This window comes from Oryx dammah, unplaced genomic scaffold, assembly GCF_014754425.2.
Source record: "Oryx dammah isolate SB20612 unplaced genomic scaffold, SCBI_Odam_1.1 HiC_scaffold_23, whole genome shotgun sequence".
In the NCBI taxonomy this organism is placed as follows: Eukaryota; Metazoa; Chordata; class Mammalia; order Artiodactyla; family Bovidae; genus Oryx; species Oryx dammah.
This window is the reverse complement of record NW_024070207.1, coordinates 115,505,179-115,522,954: the sequence shown is the minus strand read 5'-3', so window position 1 is coordinate 115,522,954 and position 17,776 is coordinate 115,505,179. Positions and strand designations below refer to the sequence as shown.

General features: G+C 39.7%; 1 protein-coding gene across 3 annotated transcripts in view; it reads left to right on the top strand.

The window, feature by feature from the left end:
- Window positions 1-17,776, top strand: part of PPEF1 (protein phosphatase with EF-hand domain 1) — a 155,182-nt gene that overhangs the window by 97,433 nt on the left and 39,973 nt on the right. For all 3 annotated transcript variants that reach the window (XM_040266542.1, XM_040266543.1, XM_040266541.1), the window contains one exon: window positions 847-893. In XM_040266542.1, coding sequence (XP_040122476.1) covers window positions 847-893 — 47 coding nt within the window. The remainder of the gene's footprint in view (window positions 1-846; window positions 894-17,776) is intronic.

Here is a 17,776-nt window from a genome sequence, read left to right as displayed (position 1 = left end):
TGGGCAACTTTGTAAGCTACTTAACTACTCTGAGCCTCATTTATAAAATGAATATGGTGAAAACAATACCCATCTCATAGAGTGGTTATCAGTTCAGTTCAGTCGCTCAGTCGTGTCCAACTCTTTGCGACCCCATGGACTGCAGCAGGCCAGGCTTCCCTGTCCTTCACCATCTCCCAGAACTTACTCAAACTCATGTCCATCGAGTCAGTGATGCCATCCAACCATCTCATCCTCTGTCATCCCCTTCTCCTCTCACCTTCAGTCTTTCCCAGCATCAGGGTCTTTTCCAATGAGTTGGTTCTTCACATCAGGTGGCCAAAGTATTGGAGTTTCAGCTTCAACATCAGTCCTTCCAATGAATATTCAGGGCTGATTTCTTTTAGGATTGACTGGCTTGATCTCCTTGCAGTCCACAGGACTCTCAAGAGTCTTCCCCAACACCACAGTTCAAAAGCATCAATTCTTTGGTGCTCAGCTTTCTTTGTAGTCCAGTTCTCACATCCATACTTGACTAGTGGTTAGTGGTTTTAGGATTGAACAAGATAGTTCATGTAAACCCTTAGTCTGGCACTTGGCATGGAGTGAGCTAAGCACAGCATAAATGGCAGGAATGAATAGGAAATCGTGACATTGGATGCTTCCCCCAATAGGAAAAGGGATGAAGTTTCCACAGAGTGCTATGGAAACAAACTGTCTGTTGAATTAATATCATCATAGGATAACAACCCAATGTCCTGAGAATGCTTGGCATATATCAGCAGTATTTCAGGTTTTAAATTCTTTTGTACAAAGGGCATTTTCTTGTTTCCTCCTGAATACTTATTTTTTTCATTTCATTTTCAGGTGATTTGCATGGGAAGCTAGATGACCTTTTTCTGATCTTCTATAAGGTAAATTATTGTTTTGCTAAATATTTATTTACATTTTTGTTGGGGGAAGGCAGGACTATAGCAGATAACAGTATTTGCTTTATTAGGGATATGTACAAATACAGATGTAATGGGATATTTTTTACTCAAGAAGTTGAAAGTTTTGTTGTTTTTTTTTTTCCATGAAAAGAATTAAAGATTTGAGTCTCTATTTAATATTATTATCTGTAGATCCATTAGGATTTGTGCTTGATGGTATTTATGTTCTTTATTACTTTGTAAATGTGTAGATGACACGGGATGGAGAGGGGAGCAGTTTTTTAATTTTATTGTTATTTTGTTCAGAAGTGAGCAGGCCACAGCAGTCTTCTCCTCCAGTGTGCACTAATTGTGCATGAAAGGAGTCCCCCATAGAAAGTGCCAGACTGCTCTCTCCTCCACCCTGATTCACCATTGCTGGGCTCAGCTGCTCTTCCAATGCTGTGACTCCTTTTCGTTTGAGTGTTGTTTGTGGAAACCTGCACAGAGGGCATAAAGCAGCTTGGCTGGCATGGAGTTTCTGTGCATCTCTTTGATTGAATTCATTTCTCTCTCTGAGCTAGCATTGCAACCTAAATATTTGCTTATGGGATGATTAGATATAGAAAATTGATCCTGAGGTAACTTCTACCTTTAGAGTTGTACCCCCTTCGTCTTTCTTTTTGATCAGAACGTCTTCCCCACAAGATAGCATGTCAAATAATTGGCCACAGCATAGGTATCTCAAATGGCCTGAAAGAAAATATATTCTCATTATTATAATGGGAAATCAGTTTTACTCTTTGGGGACTGTGAGAGCTTGAGTAAGCCACATAACCTCCATGACCCTTAATTCCTTTTTTGGCTGAAATATATTTTTTTAATATTATTGAAATATAGTTGGTTTACAATATTGTTTTCAGGTGTACAGGAAAGTGACGCATATATATATATATATATATATATATATATATATATATATATATATATGTTTATGTATATACGTGTGTGTGTGTGTATTCAGTCGCTCAGTCATGTCTGACTCTTTGTGACCCCATGAACTGTAGCTAGCCAGGCTCCTCTGTCCAAGGAATTTTCCAAGCAAGAATACTGGAGTGGGTTGCCATTTCCTACTCCAGGGAATCTTCCTGACCCAGGGATCGAACCTGAGTCTCTTGCGTTTCCTGCATTGGTAGGCAGATTCTTTGCCACTGTGCCACCTGGGAAGGCCATGGGTGTGTATATATATTTATCAGGGAGCAGGCTTACTGGGGTGAAGACCCAGGAAGTAGGATGGTTGAGAAGTTGCAAGGGGTATAGTCCTAGGAGATGTGTGGGTCCAAGGTGGAGTCCAGAATGTCGGTGGTTGAAGTGAGTGAAAGAGAATATTAGAGATGGGGAGATCAAGCACGTGAAGAGTAGGTGTGGTGAGTGAGTTGGCCACAGGCCTGAGAGATAAAAGCAGGAGAGGAAGTTTAGTCAGAGCCTAGAAGGATGAGAGGCTTTTATCCAAGGCTGGCAAAGTGTTGGTCTGTTGGTGGACCTATGGAGCAGGTGAACCCTCTCCAGCTCCTGACCCCAAGGTCTCCATCCTGGGGAGGAACGGGTCCTTTCCTTCCAGAGGCCTGCAGGAGTCAGGAGTCCAGCGCTGTCCCTAAGGGAGGCCCAGATTTCCAGAGGGATGTCTTGCTGAATGAGTTGAAGGCAGAAGGGAGTTCATTTACACAGTTTGAGGAATGGGATTTGTTTAAATCTACACATAGCACCATATAAATGTTCAGAAGTGCAGTCTTGTTATTTTTGACAATTACAATCTGAGGATGGAGGAGGGGTGAAGGTATGTGGGTAATAACCACAGCAGAAAATCTGATAATTATTTCTCTGGAGGTTTGGGGGAAATACAGAAAAGTGAAAATAGTTGAGTAAATTAAATGGGAAAAGTGACTTCCTAGGCAATTAGAAAAGAAAATTTCTCAAGAGATAGTTGAAGATACTAAGGTGTGATCAGGGAAGGGACACTGGAGTAGACAGACACGAGAAGAGGATGTTTCTTTAATTCCATTGGCAAAACTAAATGGAATATATAAAACTGGAAAGTTCTAATGTAAAGACTGAACAGGAGGAGGTGGGTGGTAAGAAGTACTATAAAAAGGACTTAAGGTGAAATTATAGCATTCATATGAAAACAAGAAATATTTTGAGAGTTAACCAATGATGGTGTTCAGGAAGTGGGGATTGAGAGCCCAGTGATGAAAGAGTAAAGCTCTGTTATTTGGGATAGATTTGAGTAGAGGGAGGTGAGAGGGATGTTTGGAAAGAAGATATTTGGAAAGTAGAGCCATGAGTTAGAATTTTAACAGACTTGCGTGAGGAGCAGATAAAATGTACCTTGGACATGGAATAAACTGCATGCACCAGAATCTTGAAATTGCCTGGTTTAAAAAAGACAACTAAGGAAAGAGCCAGTGATGACAGCAGGCTTCCATCTTAAGAACTGAAAAGATGATGCAATTAATGGTGTCTGAGAAGGGAGAGTGACCTGGTGGCCTTGCGAGGATGGTGAGACACTTAGCTTGTGGGTAAGGAGTGTGCTAAGTTAGAGACCAAGGAAGGAATGGGCAGGACACAGACACATCTCAGGAAGCTGTGCTGTACGATGATCTGTAGCTTATGACAGTCAGCAATTTGCCTTTTCTGTCTTACTTTTTATCCAAAGTTTAAATGAGTAATGGTGGTAGATTGCACAAGTAGCTGCTGCTGCTGCTAAGTCGCTTTAGTCATGTCCAACTCTGTGCGACCCCAGAGACGGCAGCCCACTAGGCTCCCCCATCCCTGGGATTCTCCAGGCAAGAACACTGGAGTGGGTTGCCATTTCCTTCTCCAGTGCATGAAAGTGAAAAGTGAAAGTGAAGTCGCTCAGTCGTATCCGACTCTTAGCGACCCCACGGACTGTAGCCTGCCAGGCTTCTCCATCCATGGGATTTTCCAGGCAAGAGTACTGGAGTGGGGTGCCATTGCCTTCCCTATGCACAAGTAGAGTGGGGCCTAAAACCATGAACAGAAATTGTTCAGGTATGTTTCTACCTGAATACAAAGGACAGTGATATCCATCCGTCCAAAGAACAAACTCCCGTCTACGGTCCCAAGTCCAGAATTAAGTAAAAAGGGTCTCTGAACTCTTGAAATCACTGTCAGAAATCCAATGAACTTTACTCACAGGATGAGCCCTAGGCCCTTACTCAATGCCCAATGACCATATATCTGTAAAACCTTATCTGACACATTATTCCTGTAAGTTTGCCTGTCTGGTTACCCACGCTGCCACAGATTAGGGAGTGAGAGGGGAAAGAAGAAGTGAGATAGAATGAGAACGATGAAAAGTAAAATTCTTTCTGACAGTACGAGGAGATCTAAAACTATCAAAATGAGGTAGAAGTGAAGCAGTAACATTAAGTGTTATGGGGCTGTGTGTGTCAGGGAGAGCTCCGTCCTGAGCTCTTCTGAGGGGATGTGCCTGAGGGGATGCTTAGATTGATGAACCTGCATGGTCAAGAAAGTTTGAGGTTCTTTGGTGTACACTCTGTTAAGAAGTAAAGAGACCAAATGGCCCATTTTCAGAACTCTTAGCCAGAATGGTTAAGTAATTTAAAAACGTATTTTAGCTTTTAAAGGAATAAACTTCATTGATCTGGAAAATTCGTTTCAGCAGTGCTGCAATATGAGAAGTGTTGTTGGTTCTTAGGTACAAGAAGATGAGAGAGCATGAAAAAAAGAAAGATTAGGTGAGGGAAGAGTAATAGGCCAGGAAAGGAGATGAGGAAAGGAAGAACACCTTAAAAATGAGGAGAGGGGTGGAGAGTGGTGGGTTTCTCTCGTGGCATCAGATACAGAGCTTGCCTGCACGGGGATTACAGCAAGGGCTCACTGTGACCACAGCAGTCACTTGATTGCTTCAGGAAAAGGTAGAGTTTCTGTGATGGTGACTGGTTCTTGTTACTCAGTGCATCAGCAATGTGTTAAATCCCAGTGATGGGTAATACCCACAGGTGACGCTCTCCTCTGGTTCATTCATGGGCGCACACAGGATTAAGGCACCTTAGTGTAAGCCATGGGCTCACTCTCTTCTTTCTAGAAGCAGCTAGTGACCAGGCTTTAACTCATCCTTATTTAACTTATTATTTAATTTATTAAAAGTACTTTAGTATTAATTAAAATTGGTTTATTTTATTTAAGTTCTGGTTGAACTTGAATTTTAGGGAATAGTTTGGAAACTGTATCCCGTGGGAGATTTTTTAAGCTGTAAGTGGCCAAAGCTTATACTGTGCTCTGACTTTTTTCTTTCCATCAACCTAAAAGAGAAACCAGGAAAAACTCAGGCTTTGAATTAAGGCATAATTGTAATTCATCTTTCAGTTGGTGTTTTGCTAGACAGTTTCTCCCTCATCATTTCTCTTTTGTAGGATAGAGTGAGTAGGCTGCAGGGCTGGGGCTGGTCCAAGGCCAACCCAGGGCATAGCCTGAGAGGGAGAGTTACAATGTAGGGTCCCTGAGATGCCTTGCCATGTTACTCTTTTCATCCAAATGACTGGTTCAGTTTAAAACTTCTATTTGTTACAACTGATCATATGCAGAAGTGCATCTGTCCACTAATTTATTCATTCAGTAAACTTTTATCTAGTCCCTACAGTGTTCAAAGCCCTGTGTAAAAACTGTGGGAAGATACAAAGATAAGTATACATTTCATTCATTTCACATATATTTATTAAATACCCATTATAAATGAGATACTCTGCTATGTTGGTGATACAGTGTGACTAAGATGCAGCTTTTGGCCCCTAAGGCATCACAATTTAGTGAGGTAGGTCAACCAATAAAAAGACAAGATAGTTCAGGGTAGAACATGTTATAATTGGGGTATGCAAGGTTCCAAGGGAGCACACTGGAGGGGTGCCTAAGTCGTGGGTGACTTTCTGGATGAGGTAACATTAAGACAATCCCTTCAAAGAGTTTTAGTAATTTAGTAAGTGCCTGATCATGAAGAAAAGTTTTGAAGAATCAGAGAAGATTAATCCCACACCCTTTTTGTGGTGTGCTGCAATAAATGATGGAATTTGTACAAGTGATCATTTTTGTTTTGACATTTTTAGTTTCTTTAATATTTGGTTATCCTTACAAATTGTATCATTTAGCACCTTAAGACTAAGCTAGACAGTTTCAGCTCACAATCCTATCTAGGTTTGTAAGGAATTCCTTTGAGTGCCATATGATTAACCATGACACACCTTTACTAAAAGAGTATCTCAACTTTATATGGCTTTGGATATCATCAAGTGAACAGATTTACATGGCAGTAGTTGTTGTTCAGTCGCTAAGTTGGGTCTGACTCTTGGCAGCCCCGTGGACTGCAGCACTCCAGGCTTCCTTGTCCTTCACTAACTCCCAGAGTTTGCTCAAACTCATCTCCATTGAGTCAGAGATGCCATCCAACCATCTCATCCTCTGTCACCCCCTTCTCCTCCTGCCCTCAATCTTTCCTAGCATCAAAGTCTTTAGCAGTGAGTCAGCTTTTCACGTCAGGTGGCCATAGTATTGGAGCTTCAGTATGTATCCTTCTAATGAATATTCAGTGTTGATTTCCTTTAGGATTGACTGGTTTAATCTTCTTGCAGTCCAAGGGACTCTCAAGAGTCTTCTCCAGCACCACAATTCGAAAGCATCAATTCTTTGGCATTCAGCCTTCTTTATGATCCAGCTCTCACATCCGTACAAGACTACTGGAAAAACCATAGCTTTGACTATACCGACCTTTGTTGGCAAAGTGATGTCTCTGCTTTTTAATATGCTGTCTAGATTTGTCATAGCTTTTCTTTCAAGGGGTAAGCGTCTTTTAATTTCATGGCTACAGTCACCATCCATAGTGATTTTGGAGCCTAAGAAAATAAAATCTGTCACTGTTTCCACTGGCATTAGTTAGGTCCTATTTTTAGACTTTATTTCCTGAAAAGGTTAATTTTAATCAGCCACTCTTGCTTAATTGAAGTGACCAATTTGGAATTCTTCATTCAGAACTTTAGCCTTGCTAAAATTACAAGACATTTTCCTCATTGAATAGAAAGATGAAAATTTTAGACTAAGTATTGGCAAGTTAGTTTGTTAAATTGATGCTGTCTGTGGAGACCTCCTGCAGTTGAAAGAGAGGTGCACATGGACAGAGAGAAGCTAATTACTTCTCAGCCCTGTGGGTGTCATACTGATGTTGTCCATGGGAGCCACACAGCCTTGTTTTCCTTTTCTTCTCTCTTCCCACCATCCTCCATCCCACCCCTTATGACCCAAATTTGCCAGCTGTGAAGGTCATTAAATTTTTTCTTTTTTCTCTGTTGCTGATATGCTTCCTACTGCCACAGCAGTCAATTCTTTACCCTTTAAAATTAAGACAGTATGTTACAATCAGAACAGATCTCTTAAATAGAGTTTACAAACAAAATAAAAATTAAAGTAATGTGGAGTTGAGGTCCAGAGGTTATTTGATGTGCTTTGGGAAAATGTCCAAAAAAATTGCAGTTACTTCTAGATGTCTTATGTAAAATATATCAGAGGGAAATAGGACTCTTAATCTCTACTCAACTTAGTTCTGTGGTCTGCTACTTTTCCCCCTGAAGGTCATCTGATGCTGTGCAGAGTCGTAGTTAACCCTGGGTTTTCTATATTTGTCAACTGGTTTGTTGTGTATCAACTGTGGAATAAGCCAGAGAGTTTGGTTTACTGGAACTGAGTGAAGGATGGGTTCACTCAGCAGCAGTGAGTCCTCTTTTGAAAGAAATCCAGAGAAGCCTCAGTAACCAGAGTCTAAATATCCTAGAGACCCATGTCCCAGAAGACTTAGATCATCTTTTTATCTGTTTTCCAATTCTCTTATTATTCTAAGACTAAAATGTATTTGAACTCAGACTGTGTAAAGTAATACAACTAGTCTTGGACCAACAGTGCAGATCTTATACACCCAAATAAGTCTTGCCTTTGTGTTCAGAGGCTCAACACTTAACAGAAGTTCAGTATATATTTAGGACTCCTTTTAGAATCACTTTCAGAGTGAGTGACATTTTCTACCGAATGAGCTTCATTATCACAAATCTTATTCTTTGGAAGACATATGATTAAGGTTAAAGCTTATTGGGTGTCAGGTGTGCTATGTAAGGTGTATGGCTTAGCTGATCATTATTATTTGGGGCTTAAAATTAGGTTTGATTAAAGAAATTCACTATTCATGGCTCATAGAAGAGGTGAAATACCCATAAACAAAGTTGATTTAACTGGAGATGAATTCTACTACCAGAAGATTGGTCATCCCAGTGAAAAATAGTTTACATCTTTGTTCAAATTTTGGCTGCTGTTTTTCTCAAATTTTTATACTAAGGTTATACTGATATGAGATAAATTGGAGAGAGTTACATCTTTTTCTATGGTTTAGAACTTAAATCCCTTGTGCTCAAACTTGGCTATACATTGTAATCACCCAAGGAAATAGGGGAAAAAAACAACCTACTGAGTTCCACTCCCAGAGATGCTGATGGACACCTAGGAATCATCATGTGATTCTAATATGCAGCCAAGGATGGGAATCATTGGTTGAAGGAACCTCAAAACTATTTGCTTAAAAAAAAAACTATTTGCTTTTGAAAATGGAAAGAGAGCTCTGCTATAAAGCCACATGCAAGTCTGTTCTCTATGTCTGCATCTGCATTGCTGTCCTGCAAGTAGATTCATCAGTAGCATCTTTCTAGATGCCATATATATGCGTTAATATACAATATTTGTTTTTCTTTTTCTGACTTACTTCACTCTGTATAATAGGATCTAGGTTCATCCACTACCGGGGTCCAGCCCCGGTGGATCCAGGGAATTCGAAGGTGGGACGGCGTCGGCATCTTTGGAAAAATACGTATTTAATTACAGATATATAGAGAGATTAGAAACGGATAGTGTAGTAGGAGATAGTGTAGTGGAGAAAAGGAGGCTGAATCCAGATGGGAATTCAGCCAGAGAAACGGGAGCAAGAAAGAAGCGACATGGGGGAATCAGTCTTTCCAGAAACTGATCTGATTCCTTTATTTTTGGGTTTGCTTATATACCTTTTGTTACACATAGGGATGAATACAGAGTCACACGGGGGTCAGCAGTCCTGACCTTTATCAAAATCAGGTGCTTCACATAAATATATAAAAAAAAGGTCTTGGGGATATTACATCATCTTCTGGCCATGAGTGAGACCTGCTGACATTTTATGATCCTTTCTTTCTGATAACCAAAAAACTTATTTTTTCCAAGGGTGTTTTTTCTTAAACCAGGCACCATCCTCCAAATAAAGTTACATTCCTATAGGGTGGGGGTGTGGTGAGTTACAGTCAAGAAAGAAATTTATTTAACCCAAGGTTAACATGATTAATCTTAAAGGGTAATACTTATTTCTCCTATATGCTTAAAGGTTAATGCTTATTTCTCCTATATGCTAGTTATATTCATTATAAGGGCAGAGAAAATGGAGATTTAGCAGCAAACATCAGCCCAACAAATGAAAATCCTTTCACCAATGCTCCCCTTAAGATCTATCTAGTCTTAAGATAGTGATAAAGTTACATTTTTACATGGCAAGGACACAGGGATTTATAATAAAGTACAGTGATCTATTACAAAAGAGAAAATTCATTAACTCAAAAAGTCTAGTATTGCTAACCTTAAAAACTACTATATTTCCTTTTCTATATTCCAAATACACTGATTAATATATTCTCAGGTGCCTAAGGATATGGAGGCCTGGCGGCAATCATTGACTCAACAATGAGAAAAGCCCTATGCTAATTAAGACTCTCAAAATACTCCAAAACTCTCTGTGCTGTTTATGGTTGAGAGGTAGTAAACAGTCATGTGCTTAGTGGCAGGAGTATGGATAATCCTGTCACACAAGCTAGTCTGTCAGCAGAGAGGTTTGACCTGAAACACCCTTGTCACACCCAGGGTAGGGAATTAGCAGCAATTATTGACACAACAAATGAAAAAACCCTTCACCAATATAATTCCTAACCAACCCACTATACTAATAATTTCCAACTCCCCAAAAGAATTTGCCTTTAGTAAGTCTAAAACATCTCATGCCTCTCAGGTTGGGAGGCTGTAAACAATCACATGTGGCCTGACAAACCTATACAGGTGGGCTAGATAACCTTCAGAGGAGTCTGTAAGCTGAAACACTCTTGTCATGCCCAGGAATTTTTATTGCCTTGGAGCTGCATGTTTACTCCTTCTCCAAGAGAAACGGTTATGGGGGAGAGCATAAAACAGACTCTGGTTTTGGGGTAGATGCTCAGGAACAGGGGGTTTCCTGAGGCTTGATCACGCCTTTGCGTATGCCAAGCCTCCTTCCTCATGACCTTTGCCATGGGCGGAGTTCCTCACCCTGGCCCCGGCAATCCACCTCATTAGAACGGACTCAAATGTGTTCCTTTCTACAGCTGGAGAAGGAAAGGCTGGGACCAATTGAGAGAGTAGCATGGAAACATACATTCAGTTCAGTTCAGTCGCTCAGTCGTGTCCGACTCTTTGCGACCCCATGAATCACAGCACGCCAGGCCTCCCTGTCCATCACCAATGACCCATCCATCGAGTCTGTGATGCCATCCAGCCATCTCATCCTCTGTCGTCCCCTTCTCCTCCTGCCCCCAATCCCTCCCAGCATCAGAATCTTTTCCAGTGAGTCAACTCTTCCCATGAGGTGGCCAAAGTACTGGAGCTTCAGCTTTAGCATCATTCCTTCCAAAGAAATCCCAGGGCTGATCTCCTTCAGAATGGACTGGTTGGATCTCCTTGCAGTCCAAGGGACCTCAGGAGTCTTCTCCAACACCACAGTTCAAAAGCATCAATTCTTGGCGCTCAGCCTTCTTTATAGTCCATAGCTTTGACTAGATGGACCTTTGTTGGTAAAGTAATGCCTCTGCTTTTTAATATGCTGTCTGGGTTGATCATAGCTTTTCTTCCAAGTAGTAAGTGTCTTTTAATTTCATGGCTGTGGTTACCATCTGCAGTGATTTTGGAGCCCCCCAAAATAAAGTCTCTGTTTCCGTTGTTGCCCCACTTATTTGCCATGAAGTTATTTGACCAGATGCCATCATCTTAGTTTTCTGAATGTTGAGTTTTAAGCCAACTTTTTCACTCTCCTCTTTCACTTTCACCAAGAGGCTCTTTAGTTCTTCCTCGCTTTCTGCCGTAAGGGTCGTGTCATCTGCATATCTGAGGTTATTGATATTTCTCCTGGCAATCTTAATTCCAGCTTGTGCTTCATCCAGCTCAGCATTTTGCATGATGTATTCTGCATATAAGTTAAATAAGCAGGGTGACAATATACAGCCTTGATGTACTCCTTTCCCGATTTGAAACCAGTCTGTTGTTCCATGTCCAGTTCTAATGGTTGCTTCTTGACCTGCATACAGATTTCTCAGGAGGCAGATCAGGTGGTCTGGTATTCCCATCTCTTTCAGAATTTTCCACAGTTTGTTGTGATCCACACAGTCAGAGGCTTTGGCGTAGTCAATAAAGCAAAAGTTGATGTTTTTCTGGAACTCTCTTGCTTTTTTGATGGTCCAGCAAATGTTGGCAATTTGATCTCTGGTTCCTCTGCCTTTTCTAAATCCAGCTTGAACATCTGGAAGTTCATGGTTCATGTACTATTGAAGCCTGGCTTGGAGAATTTTGAGCATTACTTTACTAGCGTGTGAGATGAGTGCAATTGTGCGGTAGTTTGAGCATTCTTTGGCATTGCCTTTCTTTGGGATTAAAATGAAAACTGACCTTTTCCAGTTCTGTGGCCACTGCTGAGTTTTCCACATTTGCTGGCATATTGAGTGCAGCACTTTCACAGCATCATCTTTTAGGATTTGAAAGAGCTCAACTGGAATTCCATCACCTCCACTAGCTTTGTTCGTAGTGATGCTTTCTAAGGCCCACTTGACTTCACATTCCACAATGGCTGGCTCTAGGTGAGTGATCACACCATCGTGGTTATCTGGGTCATGAAGATCTTTTTTATATAGTTCTTCTGTGTATTCTTGCCACCTCTTCTTAATAGCTTCTGCTTCTGTTAGGTCCATACTATTTCTGTCCTTTATTCTGCTCATCTTTGCATGAAATTTTCATTGGTGTCTAATTTTCTGAAGAGATCTCTAGTCTTTCCCATTGTGTTGTTTTCACATATTTCTTTGCATTGATCACAGAGGAAGACTTCCTTATCTCTCCTTGCTATTCTTTGGAACTCTGCATTCAGATGGGTATGTCTTTCCTTTTCTCCTTTGCCTTTAGCTTCTCTTCTTTTCTGAGCTATTTTTAAGATCGCTTCAGGCAACCATTTTACCTTTTTGCATTTCTTTTTCTTGGGGGTGGTCTTGATCTCTACCTTCTCTACAATGTCACAAACCTCCGTCCATAGTTCTTCAGGCACTCTGTCTATCAGATCTAATCCCTTGAATCTATTTGTCACTTCCACTGTATAATCATAAGGGATTCGATTTAGGTCATACCTGAATGGTCTAGTGGTTTTCCTTACTGTCTTCAATTTAAGTCTGAATTTGGCAATAAGGAGTTCATGATCTGAGCCACAGTCAGCTCCCAGTCTTGTTTTTTCTGACTGTATAGAGCTTCTCCATCTTCGGCTGCAAAGAATATAATCAGTCTCATTTCAGTATTGACCATCTGGTGATGTCCATGTGTAGAGTCTTCTCTTGTGTTGTTGGAAGAGGGTGTTTGCTATGACCAGTGCATTTTCTTGGCAAAACTCTGTTAGCCTTTGCCCTGCTTCATTTTGTACTCCAAGGCCAAATTTGCCTGTTACTCCAGGTATCTCTTGACTTCCTCCTTTTGCCTTCCAGTCCCCTATAATTAAGAGGACATCTTTTTTGGGTGTTAGTTCTAGAAGGTCTTATGGGTCTTCATAGAACTGTTCAACTTGAGCTTCTTCAGCATTACTGGTTAGAGCATAGACTTGGATTACTGGGATTACTATGATATTAAATGGTTTGCCTTGGAAACGAACAGAGATCATTGTCGTTTTTGAGATTGCATCCAAGTACTGCATTTCAGGACTGGAAGAAACACAAACTGGAATCAAGACTGCTGGGAGAAATATCAATAACCTCAGATATGCAGATGACACCACCCTTATGGCAGAAAGTGAAGAGGAACTAAAAAGCCTCTTGATGAAAGTGAAAGGAGAGTGAAAAAGTTGGCTTAAAGCTCAACATTCAGAAAATGAAGATCATGGCATCGGTCCCATCACTTCATGGGAGATAGATGGGGAAACAGTGGAAACGGTGTCAAACACAATTTTGGGGGGCTCCAAAATCACTGCAAATGGTGACTGCAGCCATGAAATTAAAAGATGCTTACTCCTTGGAAGAAAAGTTATGACCAACCTAGATAGCATATTCAAAAGCAGAGACATTACTTTGCCGACTAAGGTCCATCGAGTCAAGGCTATGGTTTTTCCAGTAGTCATGTATGGATGTGAGAGTTGGACTGTGAAGAAGGCTGAGCGCCGAAGAATTGATGCTTTGAACTGTGGTGTTGGAGAAAACTCTTGAGAGTCCCTTGGACTGCAAGGAGATCCAACCAATCCATTCTGAAGGAGATCAACCCTGGGATTTCTTTGGAAGGAATGATGCTAAAGCTGAAACTCCAGTACTTTGGCCCCCTCATGCGAAGAGTTGACTCACTGGAAAAGACTCTGATGCTGGGAGGGATTGAGGGTAGGAGGAGAAGGGCACGACCGAGGATGAGATGGCTGGATGGCATCACTGACTCGATGGATGTGAGTCTGAGTGAACTCCGGGAGTTGGTGATGGACAGGGAGGCCTGGCGTGCTGCGATTCATGGGGTCGCAAAGAGTTGGACACGACTGAGCAACTGAACTGAACTGCATTTCAGACTCTCTTTTTGAGTCTGAAGGCTACTCCATTTCTTCTAAGGGATTCTTGCCCATAGTAGTAGATGTAATGATCATCTGATTCACCCATTCCAGTTTTAGGATCAGTTCTAGCATCTTTACTAGAATCAGTTTTAGTAGCTTCTAATTTTCAAGAAAATCTTCCATTTCTCTAGATTGTCAAAGTATATTATATTCAATATATCCAATATTATATTCTCTTTTTATATATATGTTAAAACTTACTTCTCTATATCTTTGTCTTTTTTCGAATCTTTAATCTTAAATGTTTTTCGTTATCTTTTTTTACTTATCCTTAATCAGGCTTATGATGAATTTTATCAATTTTATTAGTTCTTTCAAAGAATCACTCTTTGGATTATATAGCTTTCATTTTTTTGTTTTCCAGTTCATTAATTTCAGCTTTTATCTTTATCTAATTGATTTTATTTTTCTAATTTGTTAAGGTGAATATAGTCTTTCATATGCATCTTCTTTAATAATGAAGGCATTTAAGACTACACAGTTTTTCTTACTTTAGTTGTTACTGAGCCTTCTATCAAATTTATAATATTGCTGTTAATTTCCTCTTTAATCCAATGATTATGAAGACTATAATATTTAATTTCCAAGGACCTTAATTCAAAAAGCTAGAATTTTTTGCATCATATTATTTGTTTCAGGTTTTATTGGATTATGATATGAGAATGTGTCCTATGAAATGTTTATTATTTTGAATTTGTTAAGGATTTCTTTGAAATCAAGTATATGATAAATTCTTATGAAACCTCCATGGACAAATGAAAAATTAATTGTACCCGCTGTTCATAGGATGTAGAGTTCTTCGTATTTCTGTCTATTAAATTCATTAGTTATACAGTTGACCCTTGAACAAGCGTTAATCCATGTATAACTGATTGTTGGCGCTCCTCATCAGCAGTTCCTCTTTATCCAAAGATTCAACCAAGAATGGACCATGCAGTAGTGTAGTATTTACTACACTAAAATTTTGTGTTTAAGTGGACCCTTGCAGCTCAAACCCTCAATGTTCAAGGGTAAACTGTACATTCAATTTTTTCCATTTGTATCTTTTAAAATATTTGTATTATATATATATTTCTGTATAACAAATTACCCAGTACTTACTGGCTTAAAACTGCAAATGTTTAGTATCTCACAGTTTCTGTGGTTCAGAAATCTGAGTACAGCTTAGCTGGGTGGTTCTGCCTGAAGGTCTCTCATGAGCTGGCAATCAAGCTGTTGACCAGGGCTGCAGTCATTTGTAAGGTTGACTGGACCTGGTGGACCCACTTCCAAGATTGTTGACTCATATGGCTGTGGACACAGCTTTTCAGTTAGCCCCTTGCTGGCTGTTGACAGAACAGCCACATGGTCCTCTCCACAGGGTACCTGAGTGTTCTCATGACAGAGCAGTCGCTTTTCCCAGAGTGAGTGAGCGGAGAGAGCAAATAGGAGGCTGCAGTCTCCTTTATGACTTAATCTCCACGGTTGCACACCAGCACTCCTGCTTTTGTTTCTTATTCCTTCGTTAGAAGCAAATCACTAAGTCCAGCCCACATTCAGGGAGTGGTGTTAGGCTTTACCTTTTAAAGGGAGTATCAAATAATTTGTGGACATTATTTTAAACCAATAATTAAGTTTGACTAATTTACTCTGTGTTTTTAAAAATTTTCTTTTTGCATTTATAGTAAATATATGAAGCAAAAACTTGTTCTTTTGTTTATTGAATACAAGTTTATAAATTGAGCCTTCTTCATAAAGTGCCCATTATTATGATATAATGTTGCTTCATGATAATTTTTAGCACTTTGAATATTAAATTCCACTTTGTCAAATATTAATATTTTCATTTTTACCTTTTCTTTGTTGCATTTACCTTGCTTTCAGTCTCCCTTTATTTTTTTTTCATGTATACTTCGCACAAACTATACATACTTGGAGTTTTGTGCTGTAAAGTAGTCTTTCTGTAATTCAAGGAAGTTTTCGTTTTTTCACTTTACAATACTGTATTGGTTTTGCCAAAACAGCACACATGTACTTGACAATTTAAACTAAGAACTACGATCTAAAGTACATTCTAATAAAATTACCAGACTTTAAAGGAAAAATAAAGTAGTCTTTCTTTTTGCTGTTTTGGTGAAGTTTTTTAAATTATTGTTTTCTTTGGCATTTTTACCATGCTTTCCTATTCATTAGTTGTTATCTTCCCATTCCTGACATTTCTAATAAATGATGTATGTGTGTATACTTCTCAAATAGCTATAACTTTATTCCATCTTCATTATCCTCTCTCTCCTCCAGTAAGATAAATTTATTTGTTTTCACACTTTCCATGTACATTCCCCATTCAGATGAGATTTGTAGAGAATTTTACTTTTCTCCCTTCGCATCCCTTACAAATCCTTAGTTTTGGCTCATGCCAGATTTTTAGTTCTTGACCATTATTAGATTTCCTTCATAGTACATCTCTTCTATTTCTTGAATCCTTGTTTTGAATTGGGTTGGCCAAAAAGTTCATTTAGGTTTTTCTGTTAGCTGTTTCAGAGAACACAATTTCTACATTATTGCTACTGATTTATATTTAATTATGTATTGCAAGGTTCATTGTTCACATCTGTAATCTTTTCTCTTAGTCCTTCCCAGGTTTAAGGACTTTTTATTGTTACTGCTCTTATTTGGTTAAAATATGTTCTTGAGTGTTTTCCTCTGTGGGGCATGTGGATGCTAGGTTCTTTAAATACAAACTCTTTGAATGCAGGGACTTTGTATTGTTTACTTCTATGTTTCTGACACCTAAAATTATGTCTGGTGCATAACAAGCAATCAGTACAAGTTCATTGAACACAGAAGTCACGACCTCTTTCAAACTTCAGGGTGAAGTCTCATTTTAAACTGTAAAAAATTCCCTCTCTTATTTATGTAATTATTGCCTCTTCTCCATCTGTTCCTTTTTCCTGATTCTCGCATGCTTATTGTTGGCATATTAGTTCTCTTTACTCTGAACTCTAATCTCTTATTCACTCCTCATGATTTCCATCGTTTTGCCTTTTGCTCTTTGTGAGAGATTTTTCATCTGCTTGCTCTTTCAGGTCAGCAATGTATTTTTCACTATCTTTTAGTTATCACCAGTCTATTGATATTTTAAATTTCAATAGCATATTTTTAATGCCAAGAATTACTGACTTTCTGTTCTTTATTTCATGGTACTCTCATTTTTTAAAAAGTTGGCCTCTGTCTCCTCCAGCACTGTTACCTCATTAGGGGATGGTACTTTAGTAGGTCTGATTGGTCTGCCTCTCTGTTGTTACTGGATCCTCTTAAATATGAGGTTATTTCCATTTTAAATTTTCTACTTAAGCTAGGCCAAGCTTCTCCATAGTTGGAGGCACAACAGCACTTTCTGCTCCTGCATCGAGTGTGAGAGGAAGTCTCTTGTGTTGCTAGGTGTCTCTAAATGAAGTGTTGGTGTTCTTTTAGCTTCAGAGGTGTGAAAGTTCTCCTACCTTTCCTGTAAGATCCAGATACCTTCCCCCAACCAGGACCACACACATGCTCTGAGACAGAGTGTCCCCTTAAGCACAGAGTCTGCATGACCCCTCAGGCCTAGTTCTTCCAGGGCTCTCTGCTGCTCCTTAAGCCCCCTTCAGTCATGGACATCCCCATAGAACCTATAGCCTCCAGCACTCCTCAGACTTCTCCAGGTTACTCATCGCAGCCAGCTGAAGTCTGGGGGAAGGAAGAGTATTAGAGATGCAGAATCACTCCCTTTTCCTTTATGTTTTGATGAGCAATAGCCTATATTTTTATAATTGGCTCACACTATCTAAGCCCAGTGTGAATAGGTTATGTGATTTCATGTATAAGACAATATAAAGTAGTGGGATTGTAAGTTAGAAAT